The 19,384-nt window shown below is 47.5% G+C and overlaps 1 protein-coding gene across 5 annotated transcripts; it reads left to right on the top strand.

Annotated features, from left to right (window-relative positions):
* Window positions 1-102: 102 nt before the first annotated feature.
* On the top strand, window positions 103-17,884 carry CHRNB3 (cholinergic receptor nicotinic beta 3 subunit). Of its 5 annotated transcripts, XM_040655384.2 has the most exons (7): window positions 103-144; window positions 2,772-7,165; window positions 9,150-9,301; window positions 10,049-10,093; window positions 13,468-13,577; window positions 13,774-14,656; window positions 15,973-17,884. In XM_040655384.2, the coding sequence occupies exons 2-7, from the start codon at window positions 7,123-7,125 to the stop codon at window positions 16,105-16,107; spliced, it is 1,368 nt and encodes a 455-aa protein (XP_040511318.1). In that variant the 5' UTR covers window positions 103-144; window positions 2,772-7,122; the 3' UTR covers window positions 16,108-17,884. The 5 variants fall into 5 exon arrangements, with proteins under 5 accessions (XP_040511318.1, XP_040511317.1, NP_990143.3 ...); XM_040655383.2 differs by lacking the exon at window positions 15,973-17,884 and having other exon boundaries at window positions 13,774-15,919; NM_204812.3 differs by lacking the exon at window positions 103-144 and having other exon boundaries at window positions 7,108-7,165; window positions 15,973-16,997.
* Window positions 17,885-19,384: the final 1,500 nt, after the last annotated feature.

Raw genomic sequence — 19,384 nt, 5'->3', positions numbered from 1 at the left:
GCATCACTGGCTGAAGAAGGCACAGCCACATCATTCCCTGCTATCAAGCTGTGGAGCCAGCTGTGACACAAGGGGTGTTTGCTCATGATCTCACAAGAGGATGGGTTCTACCATGGCGTGAGGACCTGCTGCAGGGAGATCAAGGTAAGGTAACAGCCCCTTCAGCATTAAGGACTGTTAATCTGTGTCTGGCAGCATTTGCAGCCACTCGTGGTCAACTTCACTGCCCACAGAGGAATTGAAGTCTGAAGTGCCCCTGTGGAGAACTCCCCCACTCTGTGTTTTGCTACTTTCCGTACTGTTGGTGGTCTCACACAGGTGTGCCACACTGAAAGTTAGCACAGGGAGTAGGCCCAGTGAGGACCAACGTGGGTGATAAGTGCTGTCAGACAGCACTGACAGCAGCCTGGTTTGTTTAGTTAGCTCTGAAGTAGTGAAAAAGCATTCTGGGGGCCTGGCAGAGCTTAGGATGGTGGCAGTTGTTCTGCAGATCCTCCAGGAGCCATGCAAGCTGTAGGCTAGCACTTGTCTTGCCAGCCAGGGCCCGTCCCCTGCCCGCCGCCCTTCCCTCACAGAGCTGGCCCTGTTCCCGGCATGGCCCTCCCAGCAGCCTGTGGAACACTTGGCCGTGGCCCAGGTGTGGCCTCCTCCCACAGGAGCACACAGGCCTGTGCCCTGTGCCCCTGGTTGCTCCCTACAGCTTTCTTTGTGCTAGGCGGAGCCAAGCATTAGATACCATATCGTTAATTAGGTTAACTCCCCTACATAGTCACAGGCGCACCAGTAAGGCTGCTCTGGGAAACAGAGAACTGGTGTGAGAGAAAAAGCAACTCTTGTTTTCATGTACTTAATAAGCATCTCTTTCTAGTAAGGTGCGACTGTAATCATTTGGTGCCCATATTCAGCTTCTTTGGCTGAATATGACAGAATGTTAGCTTACTTCCAGGCTAATCATATTGCTCAGAACAGCTGCTGTAGACACAGGCTGCCACGCGTGCCTGTCCACTTATTTCTTCCATACTCAATACTATTGGATACCTCCTATGAAAATCAAAGACAAGTGAAAAAATAAAAGCCACTGAAAATCTGTCCTTTCATCTGTGCCACTTGGAAGTTTAACTGTGTTTTGCTTCTGTGTATTCATGAACACAACTGGGAAATGCTTTAATGCATTGAACAAGCACCTTGTAGTAGACTAGGCTGAATTTTGTGAGCACAATCCCTTTTGAAGAGGGACTAGTGGCTTTCTGTGATAAGTCATTAGAAGTAGGAAGTTCTAGATGTTACTGTGAATGAAAAATGGGTTCTGGATCTGCGTTTATCCTTCTAAGTTGGTAACCTAATAATGAACCAGCTAAAATGGAAGCTCAAACAGATGCTCTTAATGATGGCTCTGCATATCCTATCCCTTTGTTTCCTACCTGCGAACATTTCCATCTAATCTTAAGGGATCCCTGGTTGGAATAAACCTTATTCTTTATAAATTTGACATTAACCCAAATCATACTGACTCATCATGGCAAGCAAGAACGTTCCCATACCAGCTCAAATCATGAAATAGGCTTCAGAACAGCAGTGGGCTGAACTGATCTCTGCTGTAAATGATGGAAGCAAGTTAGAAGGAGGTATTAAATCAAGAAACACACACAGACTCCTGCCACACAGTTTCCCAGGGAGAAGCTGGATTTATGACCCTGGCTGGGGTATAACACTGTAACAGAGATGAAGCCCGGTCAGTTGGTTTGATGCTACCAGAGAAGTTTCTGCATTTTAACCAGGAATGATTCAAAGCATATGCATGCACTTCATAGGAGCTACACCTTTTCAACAGAGTGTCCTGACTCCTATGCAGAAATTCCCACTTTCCAAAATTCTTGTCTGTAAACAAGTAGAACTTCAGCATGTAGGAGAATTTTGTTGTGCCACAGCGTGCAAAAGATGAGTCTAGGCTGCTATCAGCCCAGGGCCCAGACCTCCTTCTTACTAATACAGAACTGCAAGCAGCAGATATCATGCAGAAGATGGGTACTTCAAACAACAGGCACCTCTTGCTCACAAGACAACTAAACTGCCTGGATCCTGGCCTGAAATTTCTTGTCATTTCCATTGGCTCCAAGCTTAAGTGGACCTGGCCACTGGCCACTGTTTGGAATCAGAGTGTTTCTAGGTTGGCCAGGCTTCTTTTCCCTTTGCAACACTTCAGAAGCAGGTATATTCTCATTCACTGGTCACCTAGAAAGCCAGGCATGTAAAATTTCAGCAATGCAGTGCCTAGGTAAGGTGAGTGTACTGTACTCACAGGGTGGACTGCTGATGAGTGGTTGGCATGGGAAGCTTCTGAAGAGCTCTCAACATAAAGGGAAGTGGTCAGAATAATCTGAATCAACCAGAGAGCCAACACCTTTGCATCCAAGCAGGGATTCAACACTTGCTTGTCCTTTGTATTTCTCTTGTCCTTTCCATTCTGTTTCTGAAAGATAAAGGTGAAGGCACAGGAACCTGTCCTGTTGCTATGTGACACACAAAATGCAGCCACTGAGTTTTGTGAGGCTGAAAGTGGCTGAGACTTCTGGTGCTGATGCTGCTTAGTCTTTGCAAATAGTAGCTTTAGAAAAATGAAAATGTTTTATTGAAGATCTGGATAGTAGAACAAATCACAATATACAAAAACTTGAGACTGAAGGCTTGTGTTCATGAAACACAATCTGATAAGGCTATTGTGTGCTTGCAGACTTCGGTACAGAATATTCAACTTTTTGTTTTCTTCACAGAAACGTAAGTCCTGATACAAATGCTGAAAATGCACATGATGGGGAATTTGTAGACTATGGAAATAATATAATCCAAGCAGCCAGCAAGAGGCATGCAGCAGAAGAGGAAAATATGCAACAACTACATTTGTTTTTATTGAAAGATCAGGAAAATAAACAGCCACAAGCACCAGCACGCCATCCAGAAACACAATAAAGCAAGAGACAAAAGAACACGAGCCTCCAAGCATTTATAGCAAACACTGCAGCTTCATCCTCTAGGCAGCTGGAGAATTGCTGCCTGATTTTATCAAGATACTTTTCTAAAGCTAAGAAGGAATCTCCTTGTGAATCACCTGTGCAGATGTGGATCTACAGAGCAGGCATGTCTCTTAACTCCGGAGACCATCATGAGCAAATGCCCTCAAACACAGGCAGGAGCAGAGCTGTTGGGCCTATCCATATTCATCTCCACCAGGGCTTTCTACCTTCTGGTGAAGCACTTGGTTTCATTGTGCTGTCTTCAAGGGAAACTCCCACTCCGCTGCACCAGGTACAACAAAGCAAAGCACAGCAGCAGCTCCAAAACCGAGTTCAATCGGCTACCATTATTCAAGCAGCATGGAGAGGCTACCAACTTCGAAGAGGGCTGCAAGAAATGAACAAAGCCTCTGTCAAGATTCAGGCAGCATGGAGAGGCTACCAGGTTCGAAGGGAGCTGGATGAAATGAACAAAGCCGCTGTGAAGATTCAGGCAGCTTATCGAAGCCATAGGACGCGGAAGGCATTGCCCCTCGGGTTTTACAATTGCTTAAGAGATAAAAAGGCTGAGCTGGGTGGAAAGAAGAAAGAAGAAGAGGGAATGATGTTAGTGCTTGGAGTGCCTGGCACCCTGGAGTGCAACATGTGGTGTGAGGAAATCTCCCATGCGCCAGCTGCTACCTTCAAAATTGAGAGTCCAGCAGGTCGTTGCAGGGACAGACACGGTCCAAGCTCTGATGTTATTCCTAGGGCAGCTGTGTACAGTCCAGGGGTTTATCTCACGCCCATCAAAGCTGTGAACCATGAAGACAATTTACTTGCCTTTGAGATTCTCCCAGCTGTGACATCTGAACAGCAAGTCCAGAATGCTGCAGATAAAATTCAGGCTGCGGGGAGAGAGCACCAAAGCACAGAAGAGCTTGATAAAATGGAAAGACCAGCTGAGAAGAAATCAGAGCAGAACCTGGTCTTAGCGTACAGTTGTCAACTCAAACAAAACTTTTGTGAAAATGTGCAAACTTCAGATATATGCAGGATCACTGGAGTGCTGAAATGGGCTTCAAAGCCCAAAGACCCATACCCCAAACAAAGCCTCACTGCGCAGTTAGAAATGAAAAAGGGGAAAAAAGCATCTGATGCTGAGAGCAAAGCCCCATCCATCAGGAAGGTTGAAGTGCACACAGTGGTGAGGAACCTGGCAGCATCCCAGCGATGCCCCATCTCCCTCCGCGTGTCCAGTCCCAACGGAACTGTGGAGTGCTCTCAGAGGGACATGGCTATGGGGCAGCTGCGTGGGCTGTACGCTGTCAGAGGATGCGGGGGCTCGCAACCTGCTTATGTCTCCATCTGCATCAGCGTGGTGCAAGCGGGAAGGAAGGCAGGAGGGATCTCAGTGTGGTAGGAAAGCGTGGAGACCCAGCACCCTCCTCTCACATCCTGTGCTCACAGAGCCTGGGCATGGCTGAAACTCCCATCCTGGTGCAGCTGGATGCCATCAGCCCTCACGCAGATCTCCTGCTGCTGCCTGCTGTGGTCACATCTCTCAAGGCAAGCTCCAATCGCTGTCACAAACCGGTCCAAGCAGAAGCTCAAGATTCGCGCATCCTTTCAGAGCTCGTTATTTAGCCCGGGGTACCCTTATGCAACGCTGCAGCCGAAAGCCCATCGCGCTAGGAGTCAGCTTTCACGCCACCGCACTGCTCTCTCGCAGCAGGCCCAATAAACGCCGTGCAGCGGCCGTGCCCGTGTGCTGCGCTGCTGCGTCCCGCCTGGGAGCGGAGCTGGAGCGGCGCGGAACGGTGGGAGCAAAGCGTGGAGCGGGCGGGGAGAGGGGCCGAAAGGGAAGAGTCGAGACTTGGGGTAGCGGGAGGAAGCGGAGAAAGCGGCCGTCGTGCTGGGACGCTGCGGGAAAGAGTAGGGATGCCGGGCTGCCTCCCAGGCAGTGCAGGTATCTGCGCTGCTCTGCCGCCCGCTGCCGGCTCCAGCTTCGCGGTGTTGGAGTCTTGGGCCGTACCCCGATGTCGGGGACAGGTTCCCTGACAGCTGTGGGAAAGCAAAGGCAAACCGTTGAGAAGGTTCAAGTTTCATCCTGATGCTTCAGAAATTCTGTTATCTCAGGGATGGAGCATCCACACATCTCTCCCTTCCACAAGGTGTTGGAGAGGACAGCTGGATGAAAGCTTGTAAACGGGAGGCACCTTCACCAAGCAAACACAAGACAATGCAGTATATTACTCCCCAGTGCCCTTCTCTGGTTGTCAGACAACTCTGGCAGCCAGAGATTAGGCAGGAGAGGGCCCTGTCTCTTGCTCAACCCAGTCAGTGGCTGGAGGAAATGGTAAAGCAAACACACCGTCTTTCCTTCCAGCAGCCTCCATGTAGTGTCTAAAGAGCCGGATAGTAGGTTATCTTCATTACCTCCAAGCAGTGGGCTTCTTGGGCTGCACTGAAGACAAGCATCTCTACAGCCTGCAGTACAGCAGTGTCTAACAGGGAAGTGCCAGATGCAGTCCCATCCAGTGACTAAGATCAGCCCTGGAAGGTGAACACGGCAGGTCCATTGCACTAACAGAGGGCCTAACTAACAAGAAGAACTAACTAACTAACAAGAAGAAAGTTTCTGGTATCATAGAATCCTGGAATACTAGAATGGCTTGGGTTGGAAGGGACCTCAAAGCCCACCCAGCCCCAACCCCATGCCATGGGCAGGGCTGCCACTTGCCAGCTGAGACTGCCCAGGGCCCCATCCAGCCTGGCCCTGAATGCCTCCAGGGGGGGGTGGGGGGGGAAGGGGCACGCACAGCTTCTCTGAGCAGCCCATTCCAGTAGTAGCAACATGACTTTGAACCACGTTGACATGGCATCTTTTTCACTAGAGGAAGCTGAATAACATGATGGGGTTACAGCTGCCAGTTATCCATGGACCTCAGATGAGGCAAATCTGAATTAAACAGACTGCGACAGCACCAAAATCTGTACCTTGCTGGAAAAGCACACTTCCCATACAGAAGGCAGCAAGCAAGGAAACTCCTCTGGGTTATGAATGTGCATTAGAGCATGAGGACAATCTCTGAGGATATGCAAACAGGAATTGTTTTGTTTGTGGAGAGCATATAGGAAAACTGTGCCAGCACAGAGATAGAAAGCATCCATCGGAGCAGAAAGCGTTTTAGGTCTGGATGCAAACTAGAGTAATTTTGCACTGCTCTCCCTTGAACCTGAAAATTTTGGGGGCAAAAGAAAAAAAAAAAAAGCCTTTCTGCAGGCAGAGGTGGTGAAGTGAGTTTCAGTTGGAAAGAAAAACAGCAGTAGGGTGCAGGAGATGAACCCAGAGATTTACGGCAGGCTCTAAAGGAAGCTCAGCCCAAGGGCATTGCTGCCATTGCCACACACAGGGCTGGCGGCAGTGCGCGCCCGCAGCTGTGCTGGCCAGTGCTCTCTGTGGGCACTCCTGTGCTGCCTTGTGTGTGTGTGTGATGAGACACAGAGTCAGAAATCGGCCATCTTACCACCTATAATGTTTTGCCACCCTCCCTCCCCCCCTCCACCTCCCTATTTTTCTCTTGTAAAATAGCCATTATACTGTGAAAAAAATGAATAAACTAAGTTAGCTCTTAAGGGGAGCCACCTCATTTGTCAGACCTACAGATACAGCTGGAGCAAACAATCTGTCAGGCATTTGGTGTGTTTTGGGGGCTGATTTGCAGCCTGGTCTGGTTCTGGTTTTGTTGTTTTTTTTTTTTTTTCCCTACAGTAATTGGCAGTATCACAAAATGCATTTCTCCCCCTTAAACGCTTTGCCTCACTTTGAATCCCAGACAGCGGTGGCTGTGGCCACCCGAATTCCACCCCAAGCACATCAGCCAGAGCTTAGGACCCAGAGCCCTGTTTTAGGCTTACTGGATGTGACAGCTGATGGAAAATCAATGAAGTGTGCTTTAGGGAGCGTCATAATGATGCAAGATGAGGCTCAAAAGGTGCCCGCATGCCTTGCAGGCTCGGCTGTCTGCTTTAGGTTTTAACCAGATTGTTTTAGCGCCCTACTAGGATGAGATCAATTTGCCCATGAAAAGAAAGGACTATATTTAAAGGAAAAGCTACAGCCGTGCCCATGCTGTGTCTGATGCTCTGTGTGCTGTGTTGGAGCCGTTCAGGTAAGAGCAATTTCTTCTTCTTCCAAACTGAGTTACAGATGTTCCAGATTTTTTTCTGACATAGAGTAAGCTGCTCTTTGCTGGGATGAGGCAGATGCGGCTTCTTTTGGTCTTCATCTAGCGCTGCCAGACCAGCAAGGCTGTGCTGTATCAGCTGCTGACTTTGCACTGCAACCTCGGTGGCAATAGGGCTTTAAGATTTATGGTGCATGAGGGGGGTTAGGAGTTAAGCAAAGAACCAAAGCTTTGTTCTCACTGCTGTTACGGGCAGACCTCCATCATGGGGCGTACAGTGAAATGCCCAGATGAGCTGGTGAGGTCCCTGCCAGCCTTTCTCAGGGAGTGCATGTCTGTGTGGCAGAGCCTCTGCCCAGCACTCCCAGTTCCTGTGCGTGTGATGAGCTGCCACCAGGGCGAACTGCAGCAAGGCAGGGGGCTTCTAGCACAGGGGGAGAAGCATGGGGGCAAATGGTTCTCAGTTACTCGTCTTTGTGGTAACCTAATGCGGAGCTCCAGAAGTTTTTCCCTCTCTCTGTTCTGTGTGACAAACTCAGGAAATCTAGACTACTGCCTGCATCTCAGTTTTTCCGAAAGCAGCTTTGTTCAGTGTTTTCTCTGAGGCTTTGTCTAACTTAATCATCACAGGTGATCAAAAGAGCTCTTAGGCTATTTTTTTCCCCTGGTACATTTTCCTTCTCATTAAAAACTTGTACTTTTAAACTGTCCCCCTGCATGTACTGAGTCTGCCTTACAAGAGCCCCAGTCTTGTTCTTTCTGCTCTTCTGGAGCGCTTGCCTCCAGCTATCACTCCAGTGGGGCTGCTGGGCTTGATGCTGCAGGGCTGCCCCTCCTCAGCTTCTCGGAAGGGGCCAAAGCCACTGTGCCCAGGGGCTGGCAAAGGGGGTACAGACTCCCTGTGCACAGCAGGGCTGGCAAGGCACGTGTGGTGGAAGTGAGGTGGCAGCAGGGCAGAGCTGCAGCTGGCAGTGCAGCTGTCCAGGCACAAAGATGCGATACCAGATCCTTTATCCCCTCTGGGGATTCTGAAACAAGGTGAGATCATGCTCACCTTTGGGTGCAGCATGCCTGCCAAGGAAGAGGCAGAGTGCCAGTGGGGCTGGTGCTGAGGAGAGGTGGGGGATATCAGTTCTGAGCTGCCCTCCCCTTCCATGGTGCAGGGCAGTGCTGGGGGAGTCCTTGCAGGTTCCTCCTGCTGCCAGCTGAACAGCTTTTGGTTTTTGCTCTCCTGGTGCTGTAGCCTTTCCTCTGCCTGTCAGGGAGAACTCCTTAATTTTTTTTTTCTTTTTTTTTTCTTTTTTTTTTCTCTCTCTGATCTATTCCTATCTTTTTGCTAAACTCAGGAAAAGGGTTCATTTCCAAGAGCTGTGTAAGGGTCACTCTCATCTGGTTTGCAGGCCCTGCAGCAAGAAAATCATGCAATTCACATCCATATGCTTGGGTGGGAAGTTTCTATTCCAAAAAGGTCATATAAACAGAATCACAGCATGAGTGGGATTGGCAGGGACCTCTGGGTCCATCTGGCCCAACCCTGATTCAGCAGGAACGTCCATATCAGGGTGCCCAGGCCCATATCCATTCAACTTTTGGAGATCTCTAAGGAGACTCCATCATCTCTCTGAACAACCTGTGGCAGTGCTCCGTCACCTACACAGCACAGCAGGAACATGCTGTGTTCAAGTTTGTACCCATTGCTTTGTGTCCTGTCACTGGCACCACTGAAAAGAGCCTGGCTTCAGAAGGAGAGCAAGTGAAAATCCATGGACCTGAAATGTCCACAGTTTATTGCTGCTCTTTCTAGCTATCAGCCAGGAATAGCCCCACAGCAACCACCATCTCCCCATGACTCCATCTCTCCGCAGTATCCCATGGGTATCTGGAGAACCTGGGGTGTCATTAGCCAGGATGATCTCCTTGGGCTGTTCCATCCCACACCTGCCCTCCTGCATGCCCTTCTCTCTTCCAGATGTGGCTGCCCTTGGTTCGGTTGTGGAGAATGAGGATGCGCTCCTGAGACACTTATTTCAAGGCTATCAGAAATGGGTCCGCCCCGTGGAAAACTCCAACGACACCATCAAAGTCCTCTTTGGGTTAAAGATATCACAGCTTGTGGACGTGGTAAGCGCTGTGTCAAGCTCAATAAAGCATTGCTTCTCCTGTGGAGAGCCCTGTGCCTTGCTGTGGCGCCGGTTGTGCTGCTGGCCTTGGCCTCCTGACACAACATCCACTGGTCAAGCAACAAAGCACTGCCAGGTGTGGTGCCAGGGTGGGACCACCAGCTGCCCTGGAGCTCCATGGTCTCCCAGTAAACCTGAAGGCCCCCTCCTGCCTGCAGGTCCCATTATTAAAGCCTTGTCACATCAGACTGCATTTGCAAGATAGCAAAGTACAGGACAGGGTGGGGAGATGTGGGGCTGGCTGGGTATTGCTAGGTCCAGGCAAGGTCTATCCAGGCCAAAACCAGCAGGTGACTCAGCCACACAGGTGGGGGCCTGGAGTGAACCAGACAACCTACACTTGAGCTCCCCTTCCCTTCCCCCTCCATCTGTGCAGTGCATGGTGGGCTTTGCACAGGGTGGGAGGGCCAGGGGGTGCCAGATGGCAGCAGTGCTCCTCCTGCTGCAGAAGATAAGTTCTCCTTTTGTGCTTTGTTTACATGCTTTGTCTTCTCCCTGCCCAGACTTGCCTCAGGTTGGGCAGCATGGAGACATGAGCCACCCCACTTTCTGTCCTAGACCCATCGCCTCCTTGTGCTTCAGCGCCTGGCTCCATGGGGGCTAAGATGGGTCTTGCTGGAACATATGTGGGGTTCGTTTCCTCTGGCTGTCCTGGTATTGCAGGCCTCTCTACCTTGTGTTGCCCTAGGATGAGAAGAACCAGCTGATGACGACCAACGTGTGGCTGAAGCAGGTAAATCAGATGGCCTCAGACCTTCCCATCCACTGTGATGCTGATGAGTGCAGCAAGGATGAGGGCTGCTGCAGCCTGCCACTCTGTCCATCACCATCCATGACAAACTCAGTGCCACATAACCCTGCCTGAAGTTCTTCTCTCCCTTCAGCCAGTGCCTGAAGGGGAGTAGGGGCAGGCAGTGAGCTTTCAGGATGCAGGGTACCCTCTTTCTGGAATGCATCCCAGCTATGAGCCCAAGCCAGCTGTATTCTGGCGAACCAACATCTCCTGGAGCTGTGACAGTTGTTCTGGGATGCTGCCTGTGCGCCGAGGGACTATCTTGTCTCAGACTTAGAGGTCATCCAAGCACTGTGTCCCTTGCGCAAGCTAAGATAGGTTTCTTCTTCAGCACAAGTAAAGAGAAAAAAAGGGTCAGCATGTTAAACCCCCTGAATTAAAATCTGTGCTATTTCTGCCAACTAGTCATAACTCTCTATGTTTCTTCTGGAAGTAATTTACACAAGAGAAGGAAAAGTGCAAGCTGAACTGTTAGGTCTCCTTCACTCCTGAGGAACACTGTATTTGGTTTAGATTACACTGCACTGGTTTATTGACCTTGTGACAATTATTTTAAGTCTCTTAGCCATGTGAGCATCTATAGCTGTGTCAGATGATCTAATGAAGAGGACACAAAACCCTAGGCTTGAACAGAATGATGCTGTAAGAAGTAGTTCCCAGATTGCTGGGCTAGTGGAGGAGAAGTGCACCTCAGTTTGTGTCCTCAGTTTGATGTCTGCAGCCCTGCAGTGATTGAGCTCTGGGATGGTGCAGGATCCTGGATGCTGTATGGGTACTATGCAAAAGGATGGCCTTTCCCTTGGCCGGTTCCTCTATCCAGGACAAAAAGACTCCAATGCCCTGAGACAGCCTTCATCCCTCTGGCTGCATGACATTGCCATAGATGTATTAATGCATTTGAGGCAGTTTTGGTCAGACCTGATTTGGAGCCTCTGTCACCACTCACACCATAAGAAATCAGGTTCTGCTGCAGGTTCCTCTGAGCATGGTGTAGGGCTAGAGCAATGCCACCATCTTTTCCTCGCCTCTCTTTTCTGATTCCTTTGCCAAAAAGCATGGATAAAAGAAAGACCTACCCAGGAAGTCGCACTGCAGACATGCCACTCCTCTGCAGGTGTTTGGAAACTGAGCTCAGATATTAGCCAGGGCAGCTCCCTAGGATAACTGAACACGGAGATGTTCACAGGGGTCTCTGAGCTGGGCTCCTGCTGGGTGCTATTCTTTCTAGCATCCCTTCTGAGGGTTCAGAGGACTCTCAGATGGGCTGTCAAGGACCTAATGAAGTGCAAAGCAGAGAATAAGTGAGACATGGTCATTGGCTTTCACATATACTAATATCCCCAGGAGGATGGGCTGAGCACTAAATACCCATGGTCTGACCCAGGTGTCCTGTTTTAGGAGTCACGCATTCCCGTAGGCTTAGTGTAAGCTGGTTTCACATGCAATTCAAGGCTCAGAATATTTTTAGAAATTGTAAGAACAGCTAAGAAAAGATGCCTAAAACTAAGCGGCATTAAAATATCTTTCTTTCAGTTAGGGAAAAATGAAGAATGCCCAAAACCTTCCAAGGACTCAGAGCTCCTTATTCTGCAGGAGCTGGGATGGTCAGGGGAGGCTGGTAGTCACCTTGAGCGTGTGAGGTGAAGGGGAATCAGAGATATCTTTCCTATGCATGAATTTGGCTTTTATTAGATGAGCAAATCTCAGATCAAAGGGTTTTCTTCTTTTATTTTTCTTTCTTTTTCCTCTCAAATCCAAGTTCTAAAGAGGCTGGGAGCTGACAGCGGGCTTCCTGGCAAACATGGAAGGTGCAAAGGAGTTTCAGTGGTTGCTGAGATTTATCTGTTGTTGGGCAAGTTGTAGAATGAATTGCTAAGCCTGGGCCCAGTGTTTCTTGACCTGGGTTCACTGGCTTAACAACCTGAGTGACAGCCCAGAGGCAGGAGTTTGGCAGAGCCGGTGGAAGGGGAGAATAGTGGGGGATCTGGGAAGGCAAGGAGCAGAGAGGAAGAGGCCCTCTGCATCTGCTGCTGCAGTTCAAGTCAGCAAGAAACTCCATGGGGAGATTCCCATTTTAAACTGTTCATCTTCAAATTCTTCATGCAGTCTATTTTCTGCTCTAGTAAGAAGACACACAAGTGTTTGCCTTGCAGACACGAAAGAGCACTTTGGCTTGGAGAGAAATCAATGCAGGGCATGGGGGAGGGAGGAGTGCTGCAGATACACAGAGAACCCAGGCCTTCTGCCAGGCTTAGGAGAGCTCTACCAGCCTAGCACCCATGCATAACCTTGGGCCCTATCCCTCCTCTGCTCCTGGAGGAGAAATGCACTCTCATCTCACCTGGGTCTCTGCTGAGGCTCTGGGTTGCTGCAAAAGTCTGCAATAACAAGTGGGTATGGTTGTGTAAGGCGGGTAGAACTGAGGCAGTCTAGGTTTGTCCTTAGCTTACGAAGGAAATTGACCTAAGAAAGCTGATCCCTGAGGAGCACTTAGTGTTGGAGATTAATGGAAAGTGCTTCATTATTTGCTTCATGGTATTAGCCACAATCTGCAGATCTTGTTTCTCCTTGCTGCCATTCTTGTGAGCAGGTGAAAAACCATATCATGAAAGAGATCAGAGAGATGCTTTTTCACTGTACCTCAGTTTATGGATTGTTGGTGCCACTTTGCTAGGCTCTCTCTGGGTAGCAAAGACACAACAGTTCAATGTGATGAAATTGGACAAGACTTTTCTTGCTTTTTGCATTTTTTTTTAATGTAAGAATAAAATATATATCTTAGGAATTGTAACCAAATTCTTTGCAACATGATTATATTAATTTTCCTGTAATAACATGCTGATCTTTCTCATGAAACAACAATGATTTTTATTGCAGGAACAGTGTAATTAAGCATACAGAGATAGATGTCTTAATGTAGACACTTCTACAGAAGATCTTAAACATTGACATTATTACCATTACTGAATCATAAAATAGCTCAACTCATCTTTGTGTCCCATCCAGTACTGTGAAATATCTATAGGAAAACAGACAGTACTCTCCATGAGTGCCCACTTCGAGGCTGCCTGGATAGGCCTTTTTATGAAGCCCACTTCTGGCTGAAGTGCTGCAGTTCCCCGCTTCTGGGGAAGTGCTTATGGGGATTAATGTCTCCCAGCCATACCTGCATGACATCCTTTCTGCCGCTGCTTAGTCATATGCCAAGCTCTGCCCTCACTGCTGTACAATACAGAACCATGAGGCAGATGGTGGGAGAAGAAATGAGGCTGCTGGGGGCTGAGCAGGCAGAGGACTCCATTGACTCATTGCAGGAATGGATGGACCACAAGCTCTCCTGGAATCCAGAGGAATATGGTGGGATCACTGCTATCCGTGTCCCTTCTGAGTCCCTGTGGCTTCCCGACATTGTTCTGTTTGAAAAGTGAGTAGCATGTTTCTTACTCCGGACTTAAGCTGTAGCATGGATGAGACACATCAGCTATCACAGAGCTTGCACACACTCTTAGAAAGCTGCTTATGTAGGCAGTATGAATGTTGGCTTTCCTTGCGTGAGGGTGTGAGTGGATAGCTCTGGGGCACTCTGAACTTGGTTCTGTTTCTTTCTGTCTGACTCACAGCGCTGATGGACGTTTTGAAGGGTCCCTGATGACCAAAGCCATAGTGAAATACAATGGAGTGGTGACCTGGATGCCACCAGCCAGCTACAAGAGCTCCTGCACGATGGACGTAACCTTCTTCCCCTTCGACAGGCAGAACTGCTCCATGAAATTTGGGTCATGGACATATGATGGCAGTATGGTGGACTTAATTCTAGTGGATGAAAATGTAGACAGGAAAGACTTCTTTGATAACGGGGAGTGGGAGATCTTAAATGCCAAAGGTATGAAAGGCAACAGGAAGGATGGGCTGTACTCTTACCCATTTGTCACTTACTCCTTTGTGTTGAGACGCCTTCCACTGTTCTACACTCTTTTCTTAATAATCCCTTGCCTGGGATTGTCTTTTCTAACTGTCCTGGTGTTTTACCTGCCCTCAGATGAAGGAGAAAAGCTCTCATTGTCCACTTCAGTTCTAGTGTCCCTCACTGTTTTCCTTTTAGTGATTGAGGAAATAATCCCTTCTTCTTCCAAAGTCATCCCCCTGATTGGTGAGTATCTCCTGTTCATCATGATTTTTGTGACCCTCTCTATCATTGTGACTGTCTTTGTTATCAACGTCCACCACCGCTCCTCAGCAACTTACCACCCCATGGCCCCCTGGGTTAAAAGACTCTTCCTCCAGAAGCTGCCTCGGCTGCTCTGCATGAAGGGACACGTAGACCGTTATTCCTTCTCAGACACTGAGGAAAAGGAAACCACCTTGAAATCAAAACTCCCAGGAAAACAGAAACACAAGCAAGCAAAAGATGGAGAGAAAGTCGTGATTGCCTTTCTGGAAAAGGCAGCTGATTCCATTCGGTACATTTCCAGGCATGTTAAAAAGGAGCACTTCATCAGGCAGGTAGGTGAAAGTAGGGCAGAGAGACATCACAGCCTCCTACACAGCTGCAACTTCCAAGTTTTTCCTTTTCTGCATGCCTTTCTGTATGCTTCTTCCTCTTGCATTCCTCTTGCATGTTTCCTGCGAGCTTTCCCTGCTGGGTGTGGGAAAGCATGTTACTTCAAGAACAGTGTTGTGTTGTGGGAGTCCCTGTTCTTCCCAGACGGAAGGGGCCACAGCTGGCTGTCCTGGAGGAATTCCTGTCTTGGGAGTATTTGAATAACCTGGCCTTGGTTAAGATGGGGACAGAAGCAAATCTGGAAAACATGAGTTGCCATATTCTCTGAAAGTGCGTCTTTCACAACTGTTCTAGGCAAGTTTTATGGCAATTGCTAGGGCTGACTCTTGGCCTCCCAGCTATTCTCTGTAGTGTAGGGACCCCGTCTTTGTGGCTTGCACTAAAAAAAGTTTGGTTTAGAGCATCTTCTCCTCCATCTTTCTCCTCTCAGCAATCCACCTGGCTATTAACATGGAAAGTTTTAGAAGTTAATTAAGTAACGTGTCCATAAACATTGTACCTCACATACAGGTAGGGCAGCTAAGCGAGGCAACCAGCAGCACATGGAAAGAGAAGCAGTTCTCTTAGCACTCTCCTAGCAAAAGCCAGGGCTTTGTTTAAATTTTATTGATGACGTCAGCAGAGTGATGAACAGTAAACCAAACATGCAGCATGTGAGCATGTAGTGCCCATGACTGAAGTCTTCTCTTTGAGGCTTGAGTTACTAAAAAAAAAATTGAGAAAAAGTCCCCTGAATCTGTTTTATAAACAGCGCTTCCATTTATTCAGGGTTGTGCCAGTACACACGATGCAGAGCTTCCCTCCTAAATGCATGCAGCATGAGCCAGCAGAGCACTTAAGCAAACACAAGCCGGTGGGACCACTTGTACTGCAAGTAACATTTGCGTCAAAGTGCTTTGCTAGAGCCAGCTCCTAGCCCTCCAAGGGAAAGGCAGTTATGTTAAAAGAAACCTAAATCATTATAAAGACATCCTCAGGCTTCAGTCTGTAAGCTTTTACCTATGCACTTAGCTAAAAGCTTTTGCACAGCCTGAAAGAAGTCTGATTATCACGTGCTCATACCATGAACATGCTCTGGCGTTTTGATAGACTGGCAGGTATGGCTGCTGAAAGCTGACCCACGTTGGTTTCAGGCTATGGCACACTGCAATCTTCTGGTTTTAAAAGCAGATTTTTTGGAGTTGAAACACGTGTGGTAGTACAAAGAAAGTACTGGCCTCCTTGCTGTTTCTCTTTGCGTCTCCTCTCTCCTTCACAGGTTGTCCAAGACTGGAAATTTGTAGCTCAAGTCCTGGATCGGATCTTCCTGTGGTTATTCCTGGTGGTGTCAGTGACGGGTTCAGTTCTCATCTTCACCCCTGCATTACAGATGTGGCTGAACAGCACTTTGTAGAAAATGCTCCCACGCTAACATACAACAAGCCCAATGACATGGGATGGTGGTGCCTTTGAGACCGGTCTCTGCTCTGCAGGATGGGAAGCAGGCAAGAAGGTGATGTTAACAACAGGCATTGGCTACTACTTCCTTCATGTGGCTCTGACTGTTACAGCCTTAGTGGAGACTGGAGAAGGGCTCGGTGAATGGCTGAATCCAAAAGTGAATTGGGGATGCATAAATGAGTTACAAGTATTTTACTAGTAGTTTGGTTATAATACAGTATAAGCCAGGATTATTAGTTATACTTGGGGATAGCAGTTCTGGCACAACCATTATTTTTCACGAGTAGATGTGTCAGTTAAAATACTACTTAATGAAAGAAATTAGAGTATAGTAGCAGCATAGCGCTCAGTTCTTAGTGCACAGTAGCAAGTCAGTATTCAGCTTATCTACCAAGTAAAAACCACAAAGTCCTTATAGATAGCTTTCTACATGTGTCAGAACAGGCAATTATATAGCATGTGCATTAGAAAAAAAAGCGTGAAGAATTTTTAGATGGGATACCCAAAACCTGAACTCTGTGGCCATACCTTCAGGACCAGCTCAACCACGGGAGAGCTTAGAGCTCTGCCCACCCACTACCAACCTCTACAGCATGCACGTTTTGTCTCTCCTCTTGGCCATCAGGAAGTTGCAAGGTGTTATATTCTTTTCTGTGTAATATGCATTTTTGCCTCATACAGTGAAAGATAATTAAAGGCTGAACAAGTGAGGGTTTTTCCCCTGCTCCTCCACATTTGGAAACTATGATTCCTTCACCTGCATGTTCACAGGACTGGAAGATCACCTGGACTACATCCCCTGAAAGAACGCAACCATGCTGTTCCAGGTGGCAACAAAGATCTTCCTAAGTAGTTCAGTTTGAGGAGATGCAAGATCATCTGTAGCAAATGAAGCTTGTCGCTGGTGCAGAAGTGTATTTTCTCCTGAGAGCTGAGGGGTGTGTTGGCTGCCAGAAGGGTACATCTTTGGTGTTGGCTTGCCCATGTTTCTCAGTCAATTCAGAATTTCATTGCTTTGAAGCATTTAAATGGAATTCTTCTGCATTATTAGAACAGAAATGCACAGGTGGGGGTCTCTTTACATTCCCTGGGACAAAGCTCTGCCATCATTACATCCTTTAGAAGACTTCTCTCAGAAGTAGTAGGTACTTTTGAGGTGATTGGGGATCCAATTTTTGACAACATAAATGTAAATCTATTGCTAAAACTTTAGCTAGCTTTGAAACTTTCTCTCTAAGGACAGAGGTCAGAAGGTGTTGAAAATACCCAAAGGTATTGTTGTGTGTATGACATGTGCACACCAGGCCTGTGTGAGTTCAGATCATCTCATCTTGTTCTGTGACTGCAATTCACTTGTGCAAATATAATCAATAAAATTGTGTTTAGTAAAGGATTCTCTGAAGTGAGAATACTCTTATATTGATGCTGAAGTTGTTCTTAGCTTTTTGTTTTGCCAGTCCAACTTCTAGCCTACTTTAAAAAAATGCTGGTTTCAAGTCTATTCAAATACGTGATTTTGTTTGTTCTTGGAAAGTACTCCTATCTTTTTACCTGTGTGTATGAGTTTGAGGAGGAAGCTTTCAGAGCTGGCTATTATACAGCAGGATCCTAAAACAGATTCATTCAGTTTAGCATATACAGACAGGTGTCTTAACGTAGACACTGCTATATATATCTTACACGTTAGCCTGCTCTTCTTTCCATGCATTGTTCAAGTCATTTAGTGACCCTGGCCAGTACTGTGAAATATCCATAGGAAAACCTATTTCCAGCAGTCAAAGACTCTGGAAATCAAATAGTGATGGATTTCCCCAGTGGCTGTTCCTGCCAAGGGGCTGCCTATTGGAGATGGTGGATGACAGAATTCTCTTCTGTGTAAGTGCTTCAGGTGCTCAGATGGCAGATGATCTTTTCCTCACCTTGCTTCAATTCAGTTTCCAACCTGCAGGCAGCAGACATTCGTGTATCACATGGCTGTGTTGGACTGCAAGCTGCTTTTTCCTGTAATGTTCGGGAGGGCTCAGGTGCATGGACTGGGAGAAGTGTGAGCACTGCACTATCTTCATGGCTTTTGTCCTCTGGTGCTCCCAGCACAGCTCCCGGGACTGCTACATTTTTAGTCTCTCTGCTTATTATTCTCATGCTGATGGTTTCTGAGCTTCCCTGAATCTTTTTCCCTCAGGGCCAGAAATGCATTCAGCACATCTCACTAAAACACACAATGCGAAAGGGCATCTGTGAAGCACTCCTCGCTCCGGGTTCCTTCCTTCTGCTCCATGTGCCTGTGGATGATGACCTTTCAAATTTAAAACCTTAAAAGAAAACCCAGCCTTCTGCCTTCTCTCCTCAAAGTGTGACACCTTGATACCTGGCTTTGGTTTGGCAGGACCACGTATATTATCCATCCCCCAGGAGACAAACACATTGCATTCCTCTGGGCCCTTTAGTGAGGGAGGGGTGGAAGGATGGTCTCCCTTGGGAAGAAAATGCAGAGAGCTGGCTGAGCTATCGCTTCTGGAAACAGTATTTATAAAATAAATTCACAGATGTGAACACTCTCAGGGAAAGAAAGTTGATCACCACTGGTGGTATGCTTACTGGTGGAATATATAATCAGCCCTGCAGTTCGCCTTCAGCCATTCTGTTTTCACTGTCTGTACAGTCAAAGGTTCAACAGCAAATGCTGGAAATCAGATGTCTTTCCTGTCAAAACGAAACATTCAGGCACAGAATGCAGCTTTCCTCTTCAAATTCTCTCTCTTTCCCCTTCTCTCTCTTTCCCTTTCCCGTTCTGTTCAAGGAACATTTGAATGTTGTGTTGAGGGACATGGTTTAGTGAGAACTATTGTGATGGGTGAATGGTTGGACTGGATGATCCTGTTGGTCTTTTCCAACCTTGGTGATTCTATAATTCTATAATCCTATGATTCCATTCTTTCTGATTAACGAGCTAGCACAGCAAAGATCATTTGATAACATATCTTAACACACTGTGCAGTGGGCTTTACAAAATATAAGCTCTTCAAGTGTGCTCCAGGAGTAATATTTAATCGTCAGGTTGATAAAATAGACAATGATGTGTGTTCATACATCTGTCTGACTGTTGCTACACTATTGTGCAACATTCAGGGGGGCTACAGAAAAAAGGGTTTTCTTCTAGGAAAGAGTGACTTACATACCTCAAATACATATTTTTGTCATGCCACCATTGTCTCTGCCTTATATTTCAG

Source organism: Gallus gallus, chromosome Z, assembly GCF_016699485.2.
Source record: "Gallus gallus isolate bGalGal1 chromosome Z, bGalGal1.mat.broiler.GRCg7b, whole genome shotgun sequence".
NCBI classification, from domain to species: Eukaryota; Metazoa; Chordata; class Aves; order Galliformes; family Phasianidae; genus Gallus; species Gallus gallus.
The sequence above is the reverse complement of the archived record's forward strand: the minus strand, read 5'-3'. Positions and strand labels throughout refer to the sequence as shown.

Bases quoted from the DNA above. Each gene is read 5' to 3' on its own strand.
- CHRNB3 (XM_025144652.2), top strand. From the start codon at position 9,026: ATGACTCCATCTCTCCGCAGTATCCCATGGGTATCTGGAGAACCTGGG. The intron at 9,302-10,048 runs GTAAGCGCTGTG...GTGTTGCCCTAG, and splicing joins TATCACAGCTTGTGGACGTG to GATGAGAAGAACCAGCTGAT. The intron at 13,578-13,773 runs GTGAGTAGCATG...TCTGACTCACAG, and splicing joins GACATTGTTCTGTTTGAAAA to CGCTGATGGACGTTTTGAAG.